The sequence below is a fragment of the Sarcophilus harrisii genome, chromosome 5 (assembly GCF_902635505.1).
Source record: "Sarcophilus harrisii chromosome 5, mSarHar1.11, whole genome shotgun sequence".
In the NCBI taxonomy this organism is placed as follows: domain Eukaryota; kingdom Metazoa; phylum Chordata; class Mammalia; order Dasyuromorphia; family Dasyuridae; genus Sarcophilus; species Sarcophilus harrisii.
Window position 1 is genome coordinate 10,252,399 of NC_045430.1, and position 23,861 is coordinate 10,276,259.

Here is a 23,861-nt window from a genome sequence, read left to right on the forward strand (position 1 = left end):
GGGCGGGGAAAGGGAACGTGTTAGGGCCAGGGCTGGGCTCCACCTCCTCCCTCTGTCTCCCCGTCCCTCTTTCCTCTCTCCTTCCTCTTCTAGCTCAGGCTAAGCTCCCGCCAACCCCGCAGCCTCCACCACTCGCCCGGGCCCAGGCCATGGCCAACGGGGAGCTGTCCCGGCGGAAAGAGCGCGTCCTCTGCCTGTTCGATGTGGACGGGACCCTCACCCCGGCCCGCCAGGTACGGCAGCCCCGCAGACGCCCGGGGCCCCCTGTCCACGGCCTCTGCCCGTCCCCCTTGGACTTGGGGAATGAATGGATGGACACCAGGGCGGGCGGCAGACACAGGGTCAGCGCAGGGAGGTTCTCCGGCGAGGATTGAGGGGCTGGGCCCGGAGGCCGGGGAGGGTGGAGGAGTGTGTGTGTTTGCGCGCGCGCGTCTGGGCCGGGGAGGTGGGGAGAACTTGGCTCCCAAGCCTGATGCCAGAGAAACGAGGTGAGAGCGGACACCTCCCCCTGCCTGCACCCCAAATCTGCCCGACTCCCCTGAACAGCCTAGCGCACTCCCTCCCACTCGCCTTAACTCCCCACTCTCCCGTTTCCTCGCGTTGGCTATTCCTCCCACCCAAGCCTTCCTCAACGATAGCTCCCATCACCTCCTGGAGACGCTCCCCCATCTTGGCTTTTACCCCGGACCCAGGCGTCCCCCACCCCATGCTCTCCTCCCCGCCCCCGCCCCATCCTGGCTACCCCAGTCCTTTCCTGGATTCTCTGCTGGTATCTCCCTCCAACCTAAACTTCGCCCGCCCGCCTCCCATGTGATTCCCCTCCCTATCGCTCTCCGACCACCCCCCACCCCCACCTAATACCCGAGTGCTTCCCCGAGACCACTGTTTCCGTCTGGACCACTCGGACCGTCTAGCGAACCCAGTCTTCTTATCTTTTCCCCAAACCAATATTCCCTTTTCATTTCTAAATGATCATCGTGTTTTTAAATGCAGAAAAAACTAATTCCCTAAAAATATCATCAACATATTAAAAAATCAAGCAAGTTCAGAGACCAGAGTAGGCCCGAATCCCCTTCTAATCCCTTCTGAGTCCCCTAATCCTCACCAGCAGCCCCATCTCCATCCCTCCTACTTTCTAGTCTTCCCAGCAGGCCTCCTAATCCAGCTCCTGCACCCATCACGATTCCCTTTCTGTGGCCCACCTGCCTACCCTGGACATCCCTCCTAATTCTCAGCCTGGGATGAACATCCCTCTGCTTCTAGAGCCAGCTTTTTGTTGATATTATTTTATCTGTCTCTGCTCATTACCGCCTAAATTCCAGCTCCCTCCCCCCCCACCCTTCCAAATCCTATTTACTCTGAATAATTGACTCTTTTTTTCCCCTTGGCTTGGCCAAGCATGGGCACCTGAGCTGACAGGATAGATTTAACTCTCTTCTCTTAGTCTGGCTTCCCTTCCCTTCCCTGACATCTCTCAAAGCCTAGACAGGGCAGAGAGGTGCCAGGCTAAGAGAACACGGATTAATTGAGTGGCCACTTTAGTGTATACCAATCTAGGTACTTGTTGATTCCTTGAATAATATATAAATCCTGTTCATCCGGGACTGTCTCACTTCTGCTTTCATATTCCCAGGTCTGCCACATAGTAGGCATTTTTTTCAAGGTTATCTTTCTTTTTTTTTTATTATAGTAATTTTTTATTGACACATAGTAGGCATTTAATAAATGCTCTGGGACTGTCTCACTTCTGCCTTCATATTCCCAGGTCTGCCACATAGTAGGCATTTTTTTTTCAAGGTTATCTTTCTTTTTTTTTCTTTTTCTTTTTTTTTTATTATAGTAACTTTTTATTGACACATAGTAGGCATTTAATAAATGCTCTGGGACTGTCTCACTTCTGCCTTCATATTCCCAGGTCTGCCACATAGTAGGCATTTTTTTTTCAAGGTTATCTTTCTTTTTTTTTCTTTTTCTTTTTTTTTTATTATAGTAACTTTTTATTGACACATAGTAGGCATTTAATAAATGTTCTGGGACTGTCTCACTTCTGCCTTCATATTCCCAGGTCTGCCACATAGTAGGCATTTAATAAGCTCGTTGCTGGCCCACAAACCACCCAAAGCCAGAAATGATGGAAACCCTCCTCCAGGATTGGGAAATTTGATGTGTGCTATTAATGGAATGGGGGTGGAGTGCTGGAATTAGGGGATGTACCTCGAGATAGATCTTGGAAGAAGCATGTGGTCTATGCTTTGTTGAGAATCCTAAGAGCCAGAGGGGGAAAGAGTTATGGATAGGACAGATTGTTCCCATTTTAATAGTTTTTTATTTCACCAAAGACATGCAAAGATCGTTCTCAACGCTCATCTTTGCAAAATCTTGTGTTCCAACTTTTTCTCCCTCCTTCCCCCATCCCTTCTCATAGACAGCAAGCAATCCAGTATAGATTAAACACGTGAAATCCTTCTAAACATATTTCAATATGACAGATTTAAGAACTGGAAGGTCCCATTCCAGAAATGGGGGCGTAGGGAGTGGTGGGGAAAAGAAGGGCCTGCAAGAAATCTGGATATTTTTTAGCTTCTAGATTTAGAAATGACAGGGATGTTTACATGGAACAAGTAAGTCGTTTAAATTCTCGGTGTCTCAGTTTCTTTAGTTTGTAAAATGGAAATTTTTTTTTTGGTAAAATGGAGACAATAGCACGATTTTCCCAGATGGACTGTGGTGAGGATCAAATAGGAGCTGGAATAAGGAAGGGCAGCCTCAGACCTTGGCTAGTGATGGAATCCTGGCCAAGTCTCTCATTCTCCTCATCTATCTATATATAAAAGGGTTAATAATAGCACCTCATAGGGTTATTGTGAGGATCAAATAAGATAAAATTTTATCACATGTTTTGGAAACCTTAAAGCACTTCAGTTATTATTGTGGCTGTTATTATTGTCATCATTTTTGCTAACTTCTCATGTTAGGCCGGCCGATGATTCAGACCCTGACCAAGAGGGACGGGGGAAGGGGTCCCCAAGCCACAGAACAGATGGTCTTGCCCTGAAGTTCCAGGATGTGGGCAAACACACAGCTCTGTTCCATGGAGACAAGCCCATCCCCCCAGAGAGATTCTGCCCTTCCAACTGGGCCAGAATGGCCATTTTTTTTTTATATAGCTTTTTATTTACAAGACATATGCATGGGTAATTTTTCAGCACTGACAACTGCAAAACCTTTTGTTCCAATTTTTCCCCTAAGAATGGCCATTTTTATCCTGGTTTCTCCTTCCCCCAGCTCACATTCAGATCCCTATTAGACAAATATATAGGTGGAAAGCCAACTGGCTGGAGGCAGCCAGGAGGGGGCTGGAGCTACCTCAGGCTAGGGCAAAGAAATATTTAACCTCCCCAGACTTCAAAGTCTTTTTCTCTAACATATAGATTACTAATGATAAACTTTACTCCGCTTACCTGACAAACAGGTAATATTTGTGAAAGCACAGATGGGAAGCAGACTCTTCTATGGCTCCCCATTGACCATTGAGTATAGTCCAGATTTCTTATTCTGGCATTCAGGATCCTTTTGAGTCTGGTTATAATGTAATTTCTTATGCTGGCATTTTAGACCCTCTTCAGTCCAATTACAATGTAATTTCTTCTCATCTCCAGTCTGGTTACAATGTAATTTTGTCTTCTGCCATTCAAGGCCCTCTCCAGTCTGGTTACAATGTAATTTCTTCTCATCTCCAGTCTGGTTACAATGTAATTTTGTCTTCTGATATTCAAGGCCCTCTCCAGTCTGGTTACAATGTAATTTCTTCTCATCTCCAGTCTGGTTACAATGTAATTTCTTCTCATCTCCAGTCTGGTTACAATGTAATTTTGTCTTCTGCCATTCAAGGCCCTCTCCAGTCTGGTTACAATGTAATTTCTTCTCATCTCCAGTCTGGTTACAATGTAATTTTGTCTTCTGCCATTCAAGGCCCTCTCCAATCTGGTTACAATGTAATTTCTTCTCATCTCCAGTCTGGTTACAATGTAATTTCTTCTCATCTCCAGTCTGGTTACAATGTAATTTTGTCTTCTGCCATTCAAGGCCCTCTCCAGTCTGGTTACAATGTAATTTCTTCTCATCTCCAGTCTGGTTACAATGTAATTTCTTCTCATCTCCAGTCTGGTTACAATGTAATTTTGTCTTCTGCCATTCAAGGCCCTCTCCAGTCTGGTTACAATGTAATTTCTTCTCATCTCCAGTCTGGTTACAATGTAATTTTGTCTTCTGATATTCAATGCCCTCTCCAGTCTGGTTACAATGTGGCTTTCTGACTTGATCCTGTATTAATTCTCTTCCATCTTCTCACCCCACTCATCAAACAGTCCCCAAACTAATCCTGCCTTTCCTCACCTGTATATCTTTCTTTTTTATCTGATTCCTGCACCTAAAAGATCTCTCCACTTCCTCCATCCACAGTTGACATTCCTAGGCTTCCTTTAAAATATGGATGAATTGCCCCCATAATGAGGTCCAACAAATCACAAAAACACAAGTAACGAAGGTGGGGAGTGAATTCACAGGCTCGGACCATTTCCAGGTCAAGGGACAGAACTTGATTATAACATCCCAAGAAGGTAAAGTTCCTAGTGGATTTAAAATTAACAAGCAAGATGGCAAAATGGGAAAGGATACAGAGCAAGATATGCTAATTGTATAGATAGTAAATCAACTGGGGATCGTGGTTGTTTGCACAAGATAACCCCTGGAGCTGTCTATAACTTAACCTCCAGATTGTATAAGGTAACAATGGGTGGCCGTGCCAGAGAGCCTGTCTGTACATGATAATTCTGTCAGTGCAAGATAATTCTACAGGGTCAACTTGTTCCTCGCCGGGGCCCACTCAGTTGCTGCCGGAGACATAGTATTTTTGCTGGAGTCCATTCATTCAACACTCCAACCTCCTGGAAATCTCCCTTCCTCGCTCTCAGCTGGATGCTGAGCCTCTCCTTGGAGCTTCCTAGTGATGCTGTGAAGGGGCAGAGGGAGGTCAAATAATTATTATCCTCATCCTATACATCAAAGAAACTATTAAAACCGTTCTTTAGGCACAAGTCTGACAAATAATTTTTATTAATTTATCATTAAATAATCATTATCTGTTTAAGAGGGAAAGCAGAGCCCCCTCGTGTCCTCAGGTATATTTTAGTGCACTTTTAGGGGGCACGTATGTTCATATTCACATATCCATAGAGTGGGAAAGAATTGGAAAACAGGGAAGGAGAAATGAGTCACTCCCTAGAGAGCAATTGTTGATAATGTCCCTGCAGAGAAGGAGCATGTTGAAATTCACAAATTCTGCTTTTCTTTAAATTCTAATGATTTGTTTAAGAACCCAGAAATGTTACTTTCTGGGAAATTAAAACAAGGGAAATTTTACCAGATGGCAGTTTGGCGTCAGCATTTTCCACTCTGCTTAATACAGGTGATTGTAAACTTTTCTGTTATGGACTCTTCTAAAAAAACTTTTTTTTAGTTCAAGGTGGTAGAGGTTAAGTGACTTGTTCAGGATCACACAGCTAGTCAGAGTTTTTTGAATTTGAATTCAGGTCCTCCTGATTCTAGAGCCAGTGCTCTATCTAAGCGGTGCACACTCTAACCGCCCCTACAGAATCATTTTCTAAAAATCACAATCCAAAGAATTGCTAGTAAATTTCCATCAGAGGTTAATGAAAATAAATGTCATTCCCCCCCATCCTAGTGGATAAAATTCTCTGATATTTGGTGAATCTCAGATTAAGAACCCCTAATTCCTGGTTGTCTTATTTTTGGTTTCTAACTTTACCTTTAAATCTCAGCTAAAATTTCACCTCCTGCAACAAGTCTAAATTCAGCTCCCGAGGTTCTTAGAGCCTCCTCTCTTGATGTTATTTTTGTTGTTGTTTGTTTGGTGTTATTTTTTTCCCTGAGGCAATTGCAGTTAAGTGACTTGCCCAGGGTCACACAGCTAGGATGTGATTTCTTTTTTTTAAATCATTATTACAGCTTTTTATTGATAGAACATATGTATGGGTAATTTTTCAACACTGACCCTTGCATTCACTTCTGTTCCAACTTTTCCGCTCCTTCCCTCCACTGCCTCCCCTAGATGACAGGCAGTCTCATATATGTTAAACATGTTAAAGTATATCTTAAATACAATATATGTGTACATATTTATACAGTTCTCTTGTTGCACAAGAAAAATCGGATTTACATTATTAATCAGAGAAATGCAAATTAAGACAACTCTGAGATACCACTACACACCTATCAGATTGGCTTAGATGACAGGAATAAATAATGATGATTGTTGGAGGGGATGCGGGAAAACTGGGACATTGATGCATTGTTGGTGGAGCTGTGAACGAATCCAACCATTCTGGAGAGCAATCTGGAATTATGCCCAAAAAGTTATCAAACTGTGCATACCCTTTGACCCAGCAGTGTTTCTACTGGGCTTATACCCCAAGGAGATACTAAAGAAGGGAAAGGGACCTGTATGTGCACGAATGTTTGTGGCAGCCCTGTTTGTAGTGGCTAGAAGCTGGAAACTGAGTGGGTGCCCATCAATTGGAGAATGGTTGGGTAAATTGTGGTATATGAATGGAATATTATTGTTCTGTAAGAAATGACCAGCAGGATGAATACAGAGGATTGGCGAGACTTACATGAACTGATGCTGAGTGAAATGAGCAGAACCAGGAGATCATTATATACGTCAACAACGATACTGTATGAGGATGGATTCTGATGGAAGTGGATTTCTTCGACAAAGAGAAGATCTAACTCAGTTTCACTTGATCAATAAGGGACAGAAGCAGCTACACCCAAAGAAAGAACACTGGGAAATGAATGTAAACCATTTGCATTTTTGTTTTTCTTCCCGGGTTATTTTTACCTTCTGAATCCAATTCTCCCTGTGCAACAAGAGAACTGTTCGGTTCTGCACACATACATTGTATCTAGGATATACTGTGACATATTCAACATATATAGGACTCCTTGCCATTTAGGGCAGGGGGTGGAGGGAGGGAGGGGAAAAATCGGAACAGAAGTGAGTGCAAGGGATAATGTTGTAAAAAAAATTACCCTGGCATGGATTCTGTCAATAAAAAGTTATTATAATAAAAAAAAAAGAAAAATCAGATTTAGAAAGAAGGTAAAAATAACTTGGGAAGAAAAACAAAAATGCAAGCGAACAACAACAGAAAGAGTGGAAATGCTATGTTGTGGTCCACACTCATTTCCCAGTGTTCTTTCTCTGGGTGTAGCTGGTTCTGTCCATAACAGAACAATTGGAACTGATTTGGATCTTCTCATTGCCGAAAAGAGCCACGTCCATCAGAATTGATCCTATAATGTTATTTCTAATTTGTCCAGTTTATGTCTTATTTGTAAACAAATCACCATAGAGACTGTCTCCCCCTATTCCATACATAGCTCAATACCTTTAGAGAATGGAGGAACTTCATTGGGTGGACCCTGATCCTAATCACTTCCATAGTTCAATCTCACCTCTCCACCTTTCTCTCCTCCTCCCTCCCCGAGAATATCATGAGATACTTTGCTAAGGAAAAAAAAGCTAGGAAAATTCTATTTCTAGTGTGCCCCAATCTATCAGTCTGGCAACCCACTCACAAAAGGAAGGACATTGCTTCTTTTCTACTTCCCAGCTTGCTTAGCTTGCCAGAGCCCTTCCAACATGTTCCGTTCTCATCTTTTCTTGCCTTTGGTGTCATCTCAATCTTTCCAGGAAGTCAAGTCAAGTTCACAGGCCTATAGTTTATAGATCCATCTGTTTTCATTTTTTGAAGTCAAGGATGCTCTCTGTCCCCCAACCATAGGACACCTCCCCTGTTCTCTGCTATCCTTCAAGATGGCTCAACAAGACTTTCCATCTGGGATGAACTTCCTCCTTCTCTCTCCTTCTTAGCATCTTTCTCTGCTTTTGAGGGTCAGCACCTGCCATCTTCTCAGGGAATCCTACCTGCAAGTGACCTTTTCCATTCTTAAGGTCCTGTGTCACATCTCACCTTGGTCCCATCATCTCCTATCTCCTCTTAGGCTTATTTGCATATAAACAACAAGGTCCTATCACACTGTGAGCCATTTTACAGAGGGAAAAGCTGAGTCTCAAAAAATGGGGAGGTGTGTTTTTCCCAATAGTGCCATATAGGTATTAGAGTGAGAGACAGGATTTGAATTCAAGGCTTGTTTCTCTGGATCCAGCGAAGGAAAGAAGGAAGAAAACAAGAAAGGAGGGAGGGAGGGAAGGAAGGAAGAAAGAAAGGAAGGAAGGAAGGAAGGAAGGAAGAAAGGAAGGAAGGAAGGAAGGAAGGAAGGAAGGAAGGAAGGAAGGAAGGAAGGAAGGAAGGAAGGAAGGAAGGAAGGAAGGAAGGAAGGAAAAGAAAGTTCTCATGGGCTTTGAGAACCTTTAGTCTGGCCAGAGGGGTCCCAGGAGAACATTTGTGAAAGAGGGAGAGGGGACGGTCTGTTGACCGGGGCATCTCTCCTCCTCCCCTAGAAAATTGACCCCGAAGTGGCGGCCTTCCTTCAGGAGCTTCGAGGAAGGGTGAAGATAGGAGTCGTGGGAGGCTCAGACTACTCCAAGATTGCAGAACAGCTGGGCGAGGGGGATGAAGGTGAGAATTTTCACTTCCTGGGCCTGAGGAGGGGGTGGATATGGGGACATTTTCTCCTCCCTTTCCTTCACTCTGATCCTCCTTGGTTCATGCTCCCAGACCATGAGGATGCCGGAGTTGAGGTCATGCATGTGGGGGTAGAAGAAGGGCAAGGGATCATGGGAACACCTCCAAACCGCCTCTTTCCATGAAACAGCACGGGGAAGGCCGGAACAGAGTGGGGAGGCAGGGAGGTACCCAGGCCTCCCAAACCAACATCTGCTTTTCTGGGCTAAACAAAATAAATTTGAGTCAAAGAAGGAAGTGGGGGTGTTTAAAGTAGAGAGAATCGACTCGTGGGGGTGGTGGGGAAGGATATGAGGGGGTCACGTGCACAACAGATCCCAGCTCTGTACAGATTATCAAGTGGGGCTCGCTTTGGGGGAGGACGGGTTCCCTTCTTATAAAGGGGAGGGAACAGGCTCTGAAATTCTAGTTAAATTGGCTGGAGGGTGCTGGGGCAGGATGGAAGGGGGCACAACAAGTCACTTCTGCCATGTCTCCTGCCTTGTGGGTCTCCATCTGCCTCGGACCTTGCCTTCCTGCTCCACCTGATTCCTCGCCCCAAGTCATAGAAAAGTTTGACTACGTCTTTGCGGAGAATGGGACGGTGCAATACAAAAATGGCCGGCTGCTCTCCAAGCAGGTTGTCCCCCCCCCCCATTTCTCACCCCTGCATCTCTCCTCACTTCCTTGTATTCCACTGGTTCCCAGGTTATTTCCTGTTGAGCCCCAGCCCTGTTTTTTCCTCTCAAAATCTGTCTCTTTCTGAGATGGGGGAAGAGGGTCCCTGATGTTTCCCAAACTCAGTGCAGCCTGAGGCAGAGATGGCCCCATGCTACAGATAAGTCAACTGAGGTCTCAGTGGGCTTCTCTCCAGAGGGTGAGGGGCCAGAATTTGGGGAAGGGGGGAGGCGGAGCTAAAGCCAACCGCCCCTTATAGACCTGCCCCCCCTCCCTGAGAGAAGAGGGACAGTCCCCTCTCTGCTGCACTCCCTCACCCTCCCTCTCTCCCTTCCTGCTCTGGTCTCAGACCATCCAGAACCACCTGGGAGAGGAGCTTCTGCAGGACCTCATCAATTTCTGTCTCAATTACATGGCCTTGTTGAAGCTACCTAAGAAGCGGTGAGACTAGGGGGCCGCTACCCCCACCCTGTTGTTCTGAGGGAAGATCCGAGACAGGCCAGAGGGAACCCCCCAAGGAGGGAACTTGGGACAGGAGATGTCAGAGCTGGGAGGGAGCTTAGAACAGGGGCTATCAGGGATGGGAGGGAGCTTAGAACAGGGGATGTCAAAGCTGGGAGGGAGCTTAGAACAGGGGATGTCAAAGCTGGGAGGGAGCTTAGAAAGGAAAAAAAAAATCAGAGCTGAGAGGATACTTAGAACCTGGAGTGAAAGGATTGGAGAGAACTTAGAACATGAAATATCAGGGCTAGGAGGGAATTTAGAATATGGAAGGTCTGGGCTGGGAGTGGGAAGTGGGTTTAGGACTAAGAATATTAATAACTATTAAGCTCTACAAGACAGTCGACTTATACTTAGCTAATCCTTGCAGGGGCAGGGGCTATTATTATTTCCATTTCAGAGAGGAGGCAAGCAGGCCAGGGTTATATAGCTTGCAAGTGCCTGAAGCAGGATTTGAACTAGGTCTTCCTGGCTCTGGGTCCTTCACTACACCCACCGGGGCGAGTTGCCGGGCCGGCCACATGAGGGGAGACCCCGTTTCTGAGCTTCTCCTGGGCTCTCTCCCCACCCCCAGCTTGAAACTCTTCTTTCTGTCCTCTGTCCACAGCGGGACCTTCATCGAATTCCGCAACGGGATGCTGAACGTCTCCCCCATCGGCCGGAGCTGCACCCTGGAGGAGAGGATTGAATTCTCAGAGCTGGACAAGGTAATGGCGGGGGACCCCAGGGAGGTGGAAGGAGGGGAACTTGAGGCTCCAGAGAGTGACTCTAAGCTCAGGGGACTTAGGGTCCCACTTTAGCCTCCTCATTTTACAGGAAGGGGTCACTCACCTTCCCCAATGTCAAAGCTTTTTTCCCAGCATCCTTTTGGTTGTTCCAATTTTCTATATTGTTGGGTCTTAGGCCACCAGTTTAAGCCCAGTTAAGTCAGGTCTGGGGTATGGGGAGAAGTGACTTGTTGTACATCACAAAGGATCTTAAAGAAAGCCATCAGGATTTGGATCCTGATCCCTGGGATCTTTCTAATGCACCACAAGGAGTTACATTTCCAGGGTATTTTTAGGATTTATGAAGCTTTCCTCATAAACAGCACACAGGAATGGGAGGTTCTTTCAGGCAGAAGTGTTTTCAATCTGAGTGGTTATGGTAATAAAAATAGTAATAATCACAATAGATTATATATATAACAATAAAATCCTATGTTATATAATATAGCCTACATAATTTATGATATATTATACAATAATATGTTGTATACTGTATTATTATAACAGCCAACATTTCTACAAAGTTTTACATAGTTTATTCTGACACAATTTTATTACATATTTCATTTTATTCTGACACAACTCTGGGGTGGAGGCTTTTTGTGACCCCCATTTTGCAGAGGAGAAAACAAAGGTTCAGAGAAGACCAAAGCCTTCCCTAAGATCCTCTTTCTTGGTATCCAAGACAGGCTCTAAGCCTTTTGGAGTGTTTATTATATAATTCATTTATTAGATATAATAATATAATTATTATTATAAAATTTATATAAAATTTAAAAATATAAAAATATTATAAAACTAGTGTTTATTAACTCAGCACTGCCTTTGTAGGGGCACAAAGAACAGGATGCTCTCCCCTTGCCCTGAAGGAGCCCTGAAGGAATCAGACCCAAACTGGCATATTTGGGTTTTTTTCCCCTCAATCAGGACTAAGTGACTTGTCCAGGGTCACACAGCTAATGAGACTAAATCTGGCCATCCTGGTGCTCTATCCACTACATCACCTAGGAACACTTAAGGAAGCAAAGAATTTCAGGCAGAAAGGGATGGGGTTCTGTGACACAGATCAAAAGGGATGGGATTTGCCTAATGAAAAATGTGCCCAGGGACTTATATAAGGATTTGGGAACTAGTGGGATTTTTGAGGCCCTCTCCTCTCCCTCCTTCCTGCGTTTCCTTGACCCAGGGCAAGGCCAAGTTTCTCCCTGTCAGACTCAATCCAGATAAGCCCCTTGTAGAGGCCAGAGAGCCCCGGAGTGACCCTGGTCAGTTCGTTTAATCCCTCTGTGCCTCACTTTCCTCCTCTGGAAAAATCAAGGAATTGGACTCTCACTTTAAGGACCCTTCCAGCTCTAAAACCATGACCCTCGGAAAATGGGCGTGATGATAATAGCCCCATCTACATCATAAGGTTCCTGACACAGTATAAGATGAGTAAACATGAGTAAACCCTACACACGCTCATGCTCCCTAAAAACATCTATTATAATGATTCTTTTCCCTTTTTACTCCCCCCCCCCCCCCCTTACAGAAAGAAAAGATCCGGGAGAAATTCGTGGAGGCCTTGAAGGCAGAGTTTGCTGGCAAAGGGCTGAGGTTCTCCCGAGGTGTGTGGGCTGGAAACTGGCCAGATTTGTCTCTCCCACTTCCCCTTCAAAGACCATTTCCATTCAGGGCACGGTCACTCTCACCTGGAGGGCATTCACTCTCAGAACTAAGAGGAGCTTTGGAGATCAGCTGGTCCCTAACCCTTTGTTCAATGCTGGGGAAGCAGGCCCAGAGAGTCTAACTCCTCCTCGAGCTCTCACAGCTAGCTGCCTGTCTCAGTCAGCTAGCCTTTCTTAATTAAGTCTGCTGTGTGCCCCAAGCAGTGCCCTGGCCCAAGGGAAGTGAGTTAGGGAGCCCCGCTGCCCTCTGGGAGCTTGCGTTTGAATAACCGCAGCTCTCAGCCCCAGCCCCTCAGGCCCTCCCATCCCCTTTCTCCTTTGACTCCCAGGGGGCATGATCAGCTTTGATGTCTTCCCTGAGGGATGGGACAAGCGCTACTGCCTGGATCGCCTGGACCAAGAGAGTTTCGACACCATCCACTTCTTTGGGAACGAGACCAGCCCCGTGAGTTTGGAGCATGCGCTTTCCCCTCTCGTTTTATGTTGGGAAAGGGGGTGGAGACTCCTGGGGGAGCTCCCGGTGCTGTGGGTGAAGCCACAATTGGTCTGGAACTTCTCTCGTGGGCTCAGTAGCCGGTCAGGGGATAAGGGGGGGGGGCTGTTAGAAGGGCTTCCTTCCACAGTTTTCATTGCAGAGGTGAGGAAACAAGCCTGGAACAGTGACTCGTCCAAAGTCACACAGATGCTGTAACAGCAGGGCTGAAATTTAAGCCTAGGATCTGAGTGGAACACTTCCCTGACTGGATGTCTCTGGCTACAGCCAGCTCGCCCACCATTGGCCAGCTTGTCCGCCATTGGATAGCTTATAGAGTTAGGGGCCAGACATCTCCGGCGATGGCCAGCTTGTCCACCACTGGACAGTTCACAGGGTTAGGAGCTGGACCCCTCTGGCGACGGCCAGCTTGTCTACCATCTCACAGAGTTAGGAAGTTTCATTTATCTTGAGCCAAAATCTGCCTCTGTGAGAATTGGAGCCAGAGGGAGGGTCCTCTCCAGACTCCCCATTTTGCCAATGAAACCAAGCGTCATCACTCTACCCCATTCTGCCCTCTGGGACCAGCGGGATGAAGGTGATTCCTCCTCCCCAAGAGCCCTTCAGCAGGAGGACAGTGCTCAGGTCCTCCCTCTCTCCCTGCCTCCTGCCCTGAGCCTCCTCTTCTCAGCATCCCCCTTTCTTCCAATGGACCCCTGCTTTTTTGTGCTTCCTACTTAGGCCCCACTTAGAATGGCTCCTTCACCTCAGTGTCCCAAAATGGCTGTCCGGCCGCACTGTGGGGATGCGCATTCATTTTAGCAAACATTAAATACTTTCTGTATGCCGGGTTCCATCATTGGGTACTTGGGAGTCACAAAAACAAATTGGTCTTTCTCTCAAAGATCTTTCATTCTGCTGAGCAGGGGGGATACATCAAGTAAATAAATAGAAAAATACAAGGTGATTTGAGGGGTGAGGAGGCCTGAATCTCGAGGGTGAAAGTCCCTTCTTTTGTCTTCTCTCTTCCACAGGGGGGAAATGACTACGAGATCTATGACGACCCCCGCACGGTGGGGCACAGTGTGGTCTCCCCCCAGGACACAGTGCAGAGATGCCGGGAGCTCTTTTTCCCCGAGAGTGCTCACGAAGCATGAGGCTGGTGTCCCCTGAGGGCTCAGGGACCAAGGAGTCTTCACCTGGGGACTGTTGAAACACCACCAGGACATGTGAAGAGAGAGCCCCCGCTGGCTGTAGGGGTGGGGAGGGAGCCTTTCCCCTGCTCCCTGCTCCCCATCTTTTCCCCCTTTCCCCTAGAGGAAGAGCATCCCCTGCCTGCCTGCTGGAAAGGACTCAGATTGAAGGCCTTGGGTTGGAAGGGGCCCAGCTAAGCTTTATCAGGGTAGGATGGACGGATGGACGGATGGATGACTGAACAGACAGACAGAGAATATGAGTGATGGCCCAAGTCGTCCCTCAGGGTATCTGTAGTCTAGGTTACCCAAGTTTCCATGCCCTCGCCCCCTATAGTCACGGGTCCCCAGAGTGGGTGGGACAATAGGCATCCAAGAAGGGGCGGGTTTCTCTCTCCCCCCTTTTTTCCCCTCTCAGGTTTCTTTTGGGACCTGGAGAGCATGTTGGGGAGGGGCAGAGTTGGGGAGGAGTGTATCAGTAAGCATTTAGGAAGTGCTGGCTATGGACCGGGTCCCTCCCTCTTTTTGCTCCACCTTGGATTAGGGACAAGATGAAATCTGCCCAGCTGCACCCCATGGATTACCCAGAAAGTTGGGGCTAACCTCATCCTTGCATGCCTAAGAGCTTAAATCCTACCTCCCCCAGGAGGCAAACCCTAGAAGAAGAGAGATTTGATGCTCTGGTCACTCTGATCCCTCCCCCAACCCCCAAAGTCAGTACCAGCACCCTGGCATGCCATTCAATGAACACATCTCAGTTGAGACACAGCTGTGGACCGGTGGGTAGCTTGGTTGCCTCCTCCCTCCACACCCCCAACCAGAAGGTGGGAGGGGAGATCTGGAACCATCCTAGGCCCGGTTTAGCCCTCCACCCCATCCTCTCCCACACACAACATGATCTGTTTCCTCTGGGTCTTAATCTGGCTGTGGGCTCTGACCTCTGACTTTTGTGCTAAAATGAGCTGTCCAACATTGCCTAGAATTACCTAGAATGTTTTTCTGTGCAGAAAAAAAAAAGATTTTTAAGTTGAAATGTGTTTATATGTGAGGAAAAAGCTTTGTTTAGAGGTGAAGAGCATAGCTCTAGACAACAGAGTTTTATTATGGCACAAATTCTAAAAAATGACAAAAATCCATCTCTCCCTGAACCTTGTTTCCTTTCCACTAGATGGAACCCAAAGGAAGATGGGTCTTGAGTTCAAAGGAGCCCTAGAAACCTTAATCCAGTCCAACTCCCTCTTTTTACAGATGAAAAAAACAAAACCTGAGGGTCAGAGAGATCCAAGGATGCAACCAAAGTGAAGGGAGATTGTCAGTAACAACTGTTAGGGGAGCAGAATGAGAACCTCTCCCCCCAGAAACTGTTGCCAGGCTTGGGGAAGACCATGGGGTGCCAAAGGGAAGAGGCTCCAGGATCTCTCCTAAGTGCAGAAAAAGTCCTTGGAGCACCCTGGGAGAAGAGTGGGATGGTCTCTGCCCTGAGCAGGGCAGGTAGGGAGAATGCAGACAGCGACTGGGTTGGTGGGAGTTCGCCTTGTCCTGGGATGGGTGAAGATGACAGGCGGTTCTCTTCTTCCTAAGCACCTCCCTCCCCAACATCTCCCCCTTTCTGTCTTCCAACAGCTTGAAGAAGCCAGCAGACAAAAGGCCACTCCTAATGGTTTATTGCCAGTGTTACAAAGATGGACGCCAGGTCCTCTGGGTGGGAACCACACGGAAGTTTCAAAGACACACCATGGTTTCTAGGGGGATAAGAGAGAAGGGGCAGTAGAGAGAAGGGAGGTGCTGTCCTCCCTACACCCGAGGGGAGCAGAGGCTAGGCGAGGAGGGCGCTCCAAAGGGTGGGAGCCACCTCCTCTCTCCTGCTGGATCAAGCTAGGCAGGGAGGAGCACCCATGGGCCCAGAGGAGAGGGCGAGAAAGAGGCTTGCTACAGTCTAACCCTGTGAGTGACCTTGAGAACTCACGGGAAGGGGTGGCTAACCTACGTCTCCATCCATCGGACTCGATGGGAATTTCTGGGATCCTTTCAACTGGGGCTGGGACCAGAGGAGGATTTTCCGCTTCTGAAGTTCCCAGACAAGGAGGGGGCAGCCCACTGATGCCCTGATGGGAAAGGGGCAGCAGTCCCCGAAGGAAGATGACAGCTCAGTGAGCGAGTGCTGGAGCAGGTCAGAGACCTGGTCTATTTAAGAGCTGCAAGATCCTGGCAAGTCATTTCCCTTGTCCAATGGGAACGATTCCACCTTGCCTATTTTCCAGGAGGATCTAAATGAGGTGCCATACCTTTCTCTGTCGGTGCCCTGCTTTCGGGAGCCCTTCTCCCACCCAAATAAAAAAGTTACCCTGCATCACCATCTCAAGGGCTAGGAAGAAGGCTTTACCCTCCTCTCAGAGCAGTCGGCTTCCTGGTCTAGAATCAGCTGTTGCCCTCCCCTTCCCCACTCCACGCAGCCTTCCTTATCTGACGGACCCAAGGAGAGCTTGAGTCCTGGGGGGGGGGGGTGACCCGCTCCAGCTCCTGGCATGAGAGTTGTACCTGACACTAACCACAATATCCCCCCAAGCCCTAGCTAAGCCTCCTGGGCTCACTAAGTCTGACCAGAATCTACAGTGCATTACATCAGTGTGGCAACTGAGGGGAAGGGGAGTCGGGAAACGCAGGGGACACAGGGAAGCGAGGCCGCCGGTGTTAGCGCTACAGAGACAGTCTGGGGGCCACAGGAGCCACTGGTCCAGGGGGAGCCACGGGAGCCATTGGTCCAGGAGGGGTATGGGAGCCACTGGTCCGGGAGGGGGACCACAGGAACCACTGATCCGGGGGGGCCACGGGAGCCACTGATCCAGGGGGGGCCACGGGAGCCACTGGTCCGGGGGGGGGACCACGGGAGCCACTGATCCAGGGGGGGCCCGTGCTGAGGCGGGATGGCACAGTGCTGAGCAGGGCTCTCCCCCAAGGGTGACACACTTGCGATGGAGTCCCAGATCGGTAACAAAGAGAGCAGAGGCAGCCCCTCCTCCTGCCCCCAGACAGTGGGGGGTGGGGTGTAGATACAGTTCATGCTTTCTTTCTCCCCTCTTCCTCCGTGCTAGTGGGGAGGGGGTGTTCACAAAAACAACTGAGGTCCTTTAGCCCCCAGGCAGGAAGTTGGGGAGATGAGAGCGAGCTGTGCAGGCGGCAGGGGCTCAGGTCCTGCCATTCTCCAGGGACTGCTTCTCCTAGGAGTAAAGGGGAATGGAGGAGGGGAAGGGTACAAAGGGAAACTGAGACTCCATTTGTGATTCTCCACCCGAAGGACTCACAATGGAGTTGTGGGAGAAGCAGAGGGGGAGGGAGAGAGCAGGGAGGGCCAGGCTAACACCTTCCCCTGGTCCCAGGAAGAGGAGATCCCGGTCCCAGTGGTCCCGGGGGATCCGGGGACAAGAGGAAGCTGGAGCTGGGGAGAAGAGGGAAGCTCTTTTCAAGTCTGTCGGCTCAGTCTGGATCTCCCCGGAGCTTGGACAACGGTACAAACAGGGGGGAAAATAACACCACGTACACACATACATGAAAAGTTCTACAGGACTGGGAGGGTGCCGCGCTTGCAGAAAAGTGCCAGGCCGGCATGGGCTGCCCCTGTGCTCGCCTTCTGCTTTCTCCCTTCCCTCTGAGTCCTTCCCAACCCCAGGTGGGCTCCCCCTCACTCGCCCCGCCTCCCCCAACTTGGGGCAGGTGGGCTCGAACAGAGAGGGTCCCCCCTTCCTGCCCCTCCCTGCCCCGGCGCTACGGCCTAGGAGCCGATGATCTGGCCGGACCACGTCTCGTGCTTAGTGTGGGGGGCCAGGTGGGTCAGCACCACCTCCACGGCCTGGAACTTCTGGTTTTTCGGCGGGATGGGGCACATCTTGTAGGTCACCTCGTCTCCCTCCACGGGCACATACTCCCCTTCGATGCTGTGGTTCAAACGGGAGAGACCAGTGAGACCCAAAGGTGGCCGCTCGGAGACCCAGCCCTGCTCACCCCGGCTCTGCCAGACACGGGACTGAGCTTCTGGGGGCACCTTGGGGCAGCCTTCCACCCACCCCCCAAAACCAGAGGGGTGACCAGAACTGCCATTGAGGCCCAGTGGGAAGCACCCAGGATTAGGGCTTTACCAGTGGTGTTGGATACTGCCGAGGAATGGGGATTTTAGAGCTCATGGATGCTCAAAATGACATGTAAATTCATTACAAAATAGGTCCTTTCTTTAAAAATTTCAATTTAAAAATTAAATGTTTTTGGGGGAGAAAGGAGACCTTAGACATGAATACCAATAATGGTTTGCTTAGGAGTTCTAAACCAGAAACTACAGCTAAGGGGCTGAGCCACTGGTAAGGGTTGAGCCCGTTTCCCCCCCCCTCCCAAACACACACACACACCCAGGACTTACTCAGACACGTGGACGAATATATCCTCTGTGCCATTCTCTGGGGTGATGAAGCCATGGCCCTGGGAACGCGAAAACTGCTTGCAGACGCCCTTGAATACAGGCCCAGCCGAGGCTCGAGCGGTGCTAGAAGGAAGGAGAGAAGAAGGGGAGACCGGGAAAAAGGGGGCAGGGAAGCCCGGAAGGGACCTCCAGAGCCAAAGCACAGAGAAACCAGACGGGCCCCGGGGGCTTCTGGGAGCAGTCTGAAGAGCTGTCCAGATGGAGGAGCTATCAGAATGTTCCTAGTTTTGAAGACTGGAGGGGAGGGGCTGAGTTTGGCCAAAGAGGGAGCCAGGGGAGAAGCAAGTGGGACATGACGCCCACAGAACCTGGCTTGGCTGAGCCTGGCCAGGAGTGCTGAGGCCTTTGGAGGCTCACACTCTCTGAGATCCCAAAGCCCTGAGGAGTCAGTTATTATCTCTCTGAAGATGATGGTCCCCTGTTCCATTTATCCAGCCCTGACCTCTCTCTCTGTTACTGTGTCCTTCATTCTCCAAGAGGACTGTGACATTAGGGAGCTAATGCAAGTGAGAGGATTTAAGGGAGGGAGGCTGCGCAAGGCCGCCAGCCTCACTTTTCCCTTCCAAACCATGGGTCCGGTGGCCTAATATAGATCGGGGTGACGGGAGATGGCCCAGGATGCAGTGGGAGGCTTGAGCCCTGGACAACCCTACATGGCCAGTACTTCAGAGACGGCTGGAACGGGATCATCTCCCGCCCCCCCCCCAATCTTCCAGCTTTCCAGTTTTTCTGTTACCGACCAAGGGATCACCATCATCCTCCCCTGGTCCTCCAGGCTGACAACCTTCCCATCATCCTCACCTCCTATATCTTGCCCAGCCCATGTATTAAATAATTGCCACATCCCATCATTTCTTCCCCTATAGCTTCTCTGCTCACAAGCCACCACATAGACCTTCTGGACTACTGGAATAGACTTCCAATCGGCTTCCCTGTCTCCAGCCCATCCTCCATTCACTTGCCAAAATGATTTCATGTCTGGGTCTGGCCATGTTATTCCCCCTGTCCCTCCCTCAATAAACCCCAGCGGTTCCTGTTACTTATAAAGTCAAATATAAATATCAAGTCCTTTGTTTGGCATTTAAAGTTCGTTAGAATGTCTCTTCCCACTTTTCCACAGCTTCCTTCTGATCCTTTGAACCCCATGTTCCTTCTTTGCATTTCTACTGGTGGTCAGTCTTTCATGCTTGGAGGGCTCTCCCTCCCAAGAATCCTTAGCTTCCTTCAAGTGCTCCCTCCCCCCCACCTCAGGAGGCCTTTCCCAGCATCCCCAGCTGCCACGCTGTCCCCTGTGAGGTTCCCTCCCTTCCTGTACACTTTCTTTTATCTAGATTAGATCCTTCCCTTAAAGCAGAAGCTTCTTGGGGGCAGGATTGTTTCAATTACTTTGTGTATCAACTACTAAACCCATTAAGTGCTTGTTTATTGATTGAGATATGGGGGTAAAGTCCAGAGGGACCTGCTGGGGTCATCACTGCCCTAATTTTCTATGGACCCCTTGCCAGAGATGGGCCTTGAACCCTGAGTCTGGGGCAGGGAGATGCATCAAGTGAGGCAACTTTTACTTTTGTATCCCATAGAATTAAATCCATGAGGACAGAAACTTATTTTTGTCCTGATATGTCCAGTACGTGGAACACAGAAAGTGCTTAAAAATGCTTCTTGATTCACTGATTTTATTCAGAGACTATGGAATGATAGAGGTCACCCGTGGCCTTCAGATCATTTATGGGATGGAAGAGAGGTCACTGAAAAAAATAAATGACCTGTGACCTGGGAAAGTCATCCAAGTCCCCTCCATTCTCAGCTTTCTCTTCTATCAAGAGAGGGCTGGGGGTCTCGGAGATGGCTCATTCCTTCACCTGCTCCTCAGTCCCTCTCCTGCACTTCAGCCCCTCCTTCCACCCGTTCCCGGCCCCAGAACCCCAGAAATGGGCTCAGCTGGAGTTCGCCCAGTTCCCAAGAAATCCCCCAGATTGGAAGGATGGGCCATGGCTCCTCCCGCAGGCCCAGTGCTTTTCCCTTCCTCCCCAGGCTTGGCTGGCCTGGCTACTCACGCAGAATAGGTCCTGGTTCTCTTGGTGGGGAGGGGGCTGGGCAGGTCTCTGAGCAGGAGGTTGCTGCCCCGATCCCAGATCCGGCTCCCCTCGCGGTGGAAGGGGAAGGTGGGCCAGACGGGAGACTTGGGGGAGTGCAGAGGCGGCACTACTGGGGGCGAGGTGGGCTCAGAAGACATGGTGGAGAAGCCCAGTGGCAGGTGTATCTTCAGGCAGCTGAAATTTGATTAAACAGAGCTGTGCAGACTATGGATGGGCCCCCCAGATTTTCCTGGAGATAGATGTCTGTGCCTAGAAGGGAAGAGACACGGAGTGAGAGGAACAATCTCAAACACTTGGACCCTGCTGAACCAGAAGGGGAGGACTAGGCTGACAGAGTCCTTCCTCTGGGCTTCTGGGGGATCAGGTGATGCAGGAGGTGACACAGGAGTCAGCACCAAGCCCGGAGAAGCTGAAGGAGCCAATCTGTTCTTGTCTCGGGAGGAAGGCGGCCCATCAGCCACAATCTTGGCCAGTCCCTTACATGAATACCCCTGCCTGCCAGCCAGCCACCTCCCAGGGGTGCTGGGTAGAAGCAGGACAGCACCCACCGACGGTGGGCACTGCTGCCAACTGGCCACAAGGTGGCAATGGATGGTCACCAAAGCCGGGAGCTATCCCAGCCGCAGAAGTGCTCCCTGGGGAGGAGCCCAGCGATCTCCCTGGGTGGACAAGGAGAAAATCAGCAGTTCTCCTGTCCCCCCCAGCGCCAGACATCCCTGGCAGTGCCCAAAGATGCCAGCTTCAGGACAAGGTGGTAGTTACATCTCGGGGACTCCATCTGGCAGCTAGCTGATTCTATCCTTCTCAAGGGCACAGTAGCCAGCCAGGAGCTCGGCAGCTTACTTTCTGTGTGACATTGGGCAAGTCACTGAATCCCAGGTCTTAGTTATCCTCTGTAATGCTGAGAATGACATCCATAGAACCTACCTCCCTATGGGTGGTTGAGGAGCTTGAGCAAAATAATTATGTAAAGTGCTTAAAAATCTTGGAGTGCTATTGGCCCTCTCCAACAAGAAGGGGATCCAAACCAGTTCCAATTGTTCAGTAATGAAGAGAAACAGCTATACCCAGAGAGAGGACTGTGGGAAATGAGTGTGGACCACAACAGAGCATTTCCACTCTTTCTGTTATTGCCCACTTGCATTTTTGTTTTCCTTCTCAGGTTTTTTTACCTTCTTTCTAGATTCGATTTTTTTTTTTTGTGCAGCAAGAGAAATGAAGAAATATGCATAATATTGGATTTAACATACACTTTAACATATTTAACATGTATTGTTCTACCTGCCATCTAGGGGAGGAGGTGGGAGAAGGAGGGGAAAAGTTGGAACAGAAGGTTTTGCAATTATTAATGCTGAAAAATTACCCATGCAAATGTTTTGTAAATAAAAAGCTATACAATGAATATAATATTATAATATAATATAAATATAATAAAATAATAATATCTTGGAGCACTATACAGCGAGATATCCACGATTATTTGTAGGAAATGTTAATGCTATTCACAAAAGGGAGCCATAGATGAAGAGAAAGTTAAGATCACTCTGGTGAGGGCAGAGCTGGGATCTGGACCAAGCCCATCTCCTGCATATTGATTCCAAATCAAGGCCCTGTTTTCCCATGGACCAAACCAAGTACCAATGGAGTAACTGTTGCCTGCAAGCCTTGGGCCCATTATAATTTAAGACAGTTTGGTAACTGGTTTATTTGTAAAGGAGATCAATGATGCAGGAAGATGCTCAGAGACACTGGAAGAGGGAGAGATCAAATCTTCCCTTTGGGGAGGTGATTCCCAGGCTGCGTCTTGGAAGAAAGAGAGGAAGGCAGCCCTGACTCCTGACCCCCAGGGAGGGGCAGGAGGAAAATTAAAGAGTCTGTTCATTCACTGACACTTTAAAGCGCCTACTGTGTGCAGGGCACATACAGATATGATGGAAGAAGGCCCAGAAGATGAGAGGTCAGGTTCCCACCGTTGCCTCCATAAAAGGTTCAGGGAGCACAGGAGCTGAGCTGCCCTCAACCTCCCCACCCCCAAAGACTGGAGGTCTGCTGAGCTCGGGCTTGGTTCCAGCTTTGTCTCATCGCTGCCGATTAACAGTCATTTTTCCCTCCTGGTCTGAACCTTTCTCCTTCACGACACTAAATCAAAGGTTTTGGAGCAGGGACTAAAATGGGGCAGATTCTTGGCTGCAGCCTGAGCTACTCTCTGTTCTGGGAGATGCTCTTCTCCCCCCCCCCCCGCCCTCTCTGACCCCACCTTGCCAGCCCCCATCGCTGTTATTCCTGGGCACCAGCCATGTGCCAGGCAGTGACAGACAGTGCCGGGAGGCAGCGCTCTCCCCAAGGGGGAGGGAGGGGAAACAGTGAGCGCCGTGGGGCCAGAGCCTCTCAGATGTTTTCCAGCTCAGCCCTCAGCCCTCCCACCCTTTGCCACCAGGAGAGAGAAGCTGCTATTTCTGCTGCCAGCTTTCTGCCCTCGCTGGGAACCCCACAGTGGCTGTCAGTGGTGAAAGATGTGACAGACGCTCCAGGGAGAAGCAGACGGCAGCTGCCTTGCCTCTCCCCTTCTCCTCCTTTCCCTTTTCTTCCCCTCCCCTCCTTAATGTTCTTCTTCTCTCCTGCCCCTCCTTCTTCTTTTCTCTTTCCCTTCTCTCTTCCCCTCTTCTTTCTTGTCTTTTACTTTCCTCCTGTTCTCACCCTCCCCACACCTCCTCTTTTGTCCTTTCTTTTCTTCCTCTCCTCGCCTTCTCATCTTTTTGTCTTTTCTCTTCTCCCCTTCTTACCCTCCTCTCTCTCTCTCTCTCTCTCTCTCTCTCTCTCTCTCTCTCTCTCTCTTCCCCTCCCTCTTTCTCCCCAGTCTCTCTCTCCCTTTCTCTCTCTTTCTCTCCCTCTCCCTCTCTGTCTCCCTCCCTTGCTCCTCCCTCCCTTCTCTCTCTTCCCTTTTCCTCCTGTAAACCAGAAGAAACCAAGACAGGGGCAGGGGGAATCAATTCTGTTCAAGGCTGAGAGCTAGAGGCTAAAAGAATCCTGGCTTTGGGACAAGAGAACCTATGTCAGAAGCCTAGTTTCGTGCTCCCGAGCAAATCAGTTGCCCTACTTATGCCTTGGTTCCCTACCCCTCTGCCTTGGCTACTGACAAAGTAAATGGGGGTCCTGGAGGTTTTTAGAATGGGGATCCTTGCTTTCCCAACAGGTAGTGCCTCCTGCTCTGTCCTGTGTGCCTTTCTTTTTCTTTTACCTGAAAAACTTTTGGTTTAGAGTTTCCTCCCTTCTCAATATTTCTTCTATTTGCTCTTAATTGAAAT

The 23,861-nt window shown here is 49.1% G+C and overlaps 2 protein-coding genes across 4 annotated transcripts in view; one reads left to right on the top strand and one right to left on the bottom strand.

Moving 5' to 3' along the window:
* PMM1 (phosphomannomutase 1) lies at positions 1-16,311 on the top strand. Of its 2 annotated transcripts, XR_004229934.1 has the most exons (9): positions 1-233; positions 8,549-8,666; positions 9,275-9,351; positions 9,739-9,830; positions 10,498-10,597; positions 12,189-12,264; positions 12,654-12,769; positions 13,831-15,480; positions 15,613-16,311. XR_004229934.1 is itself a non-coding variant. In XM_031940901.1 (8 exons), the coding sequence occupies exons 1-8, from the start codon at positions 150-152 to the stop codon at positions 13,951-13,953; spliced, it is 786 nt and encodes a 261-aa protein (XP_031796761.1). In that variant the 5' UTR covers positions 1-149; the 3' UTR covers positions 13,954-16,311. The 2 variants fall into 2 exon arrangements, 1 of the variants encoding a protein (XP_031796761.1); XM_031940901.1 differs by having other exon boundaries at positions 13,831-16,311.
* CSDC2 (cold shock domain containing C2) overlaps positions 15,637-23,861 on the bottom strand; it is a 21,703-nt gene continuing 13,478 nt past the window's right edge. For both annotated transcript variants that reach the window (XM_023505328.2, XM_003772237.4), the window contains exons 2-4: positions 20,515-20,805; positions 18,398-18,520; positions 15,637-17,921 (exon numbers count right to left, since the gene is read on the bottom strand). In XM_023505328.2, coding sequence (XP_023361096.1) covers positions 17,759-17,921; positions 18,398-18,520; positions 20,515-20,693 — 465 coding nt within the window. In that variant the 5' untranslated portion in view covers positions 20,694-20,805 and the 3' untranslated portion in view covers positions 15,637-17,758. The remainder of the gene's footprint in view (positions 17,922-18,397; positions 18,521-20,514; positions 20,806-23,861) is intronic.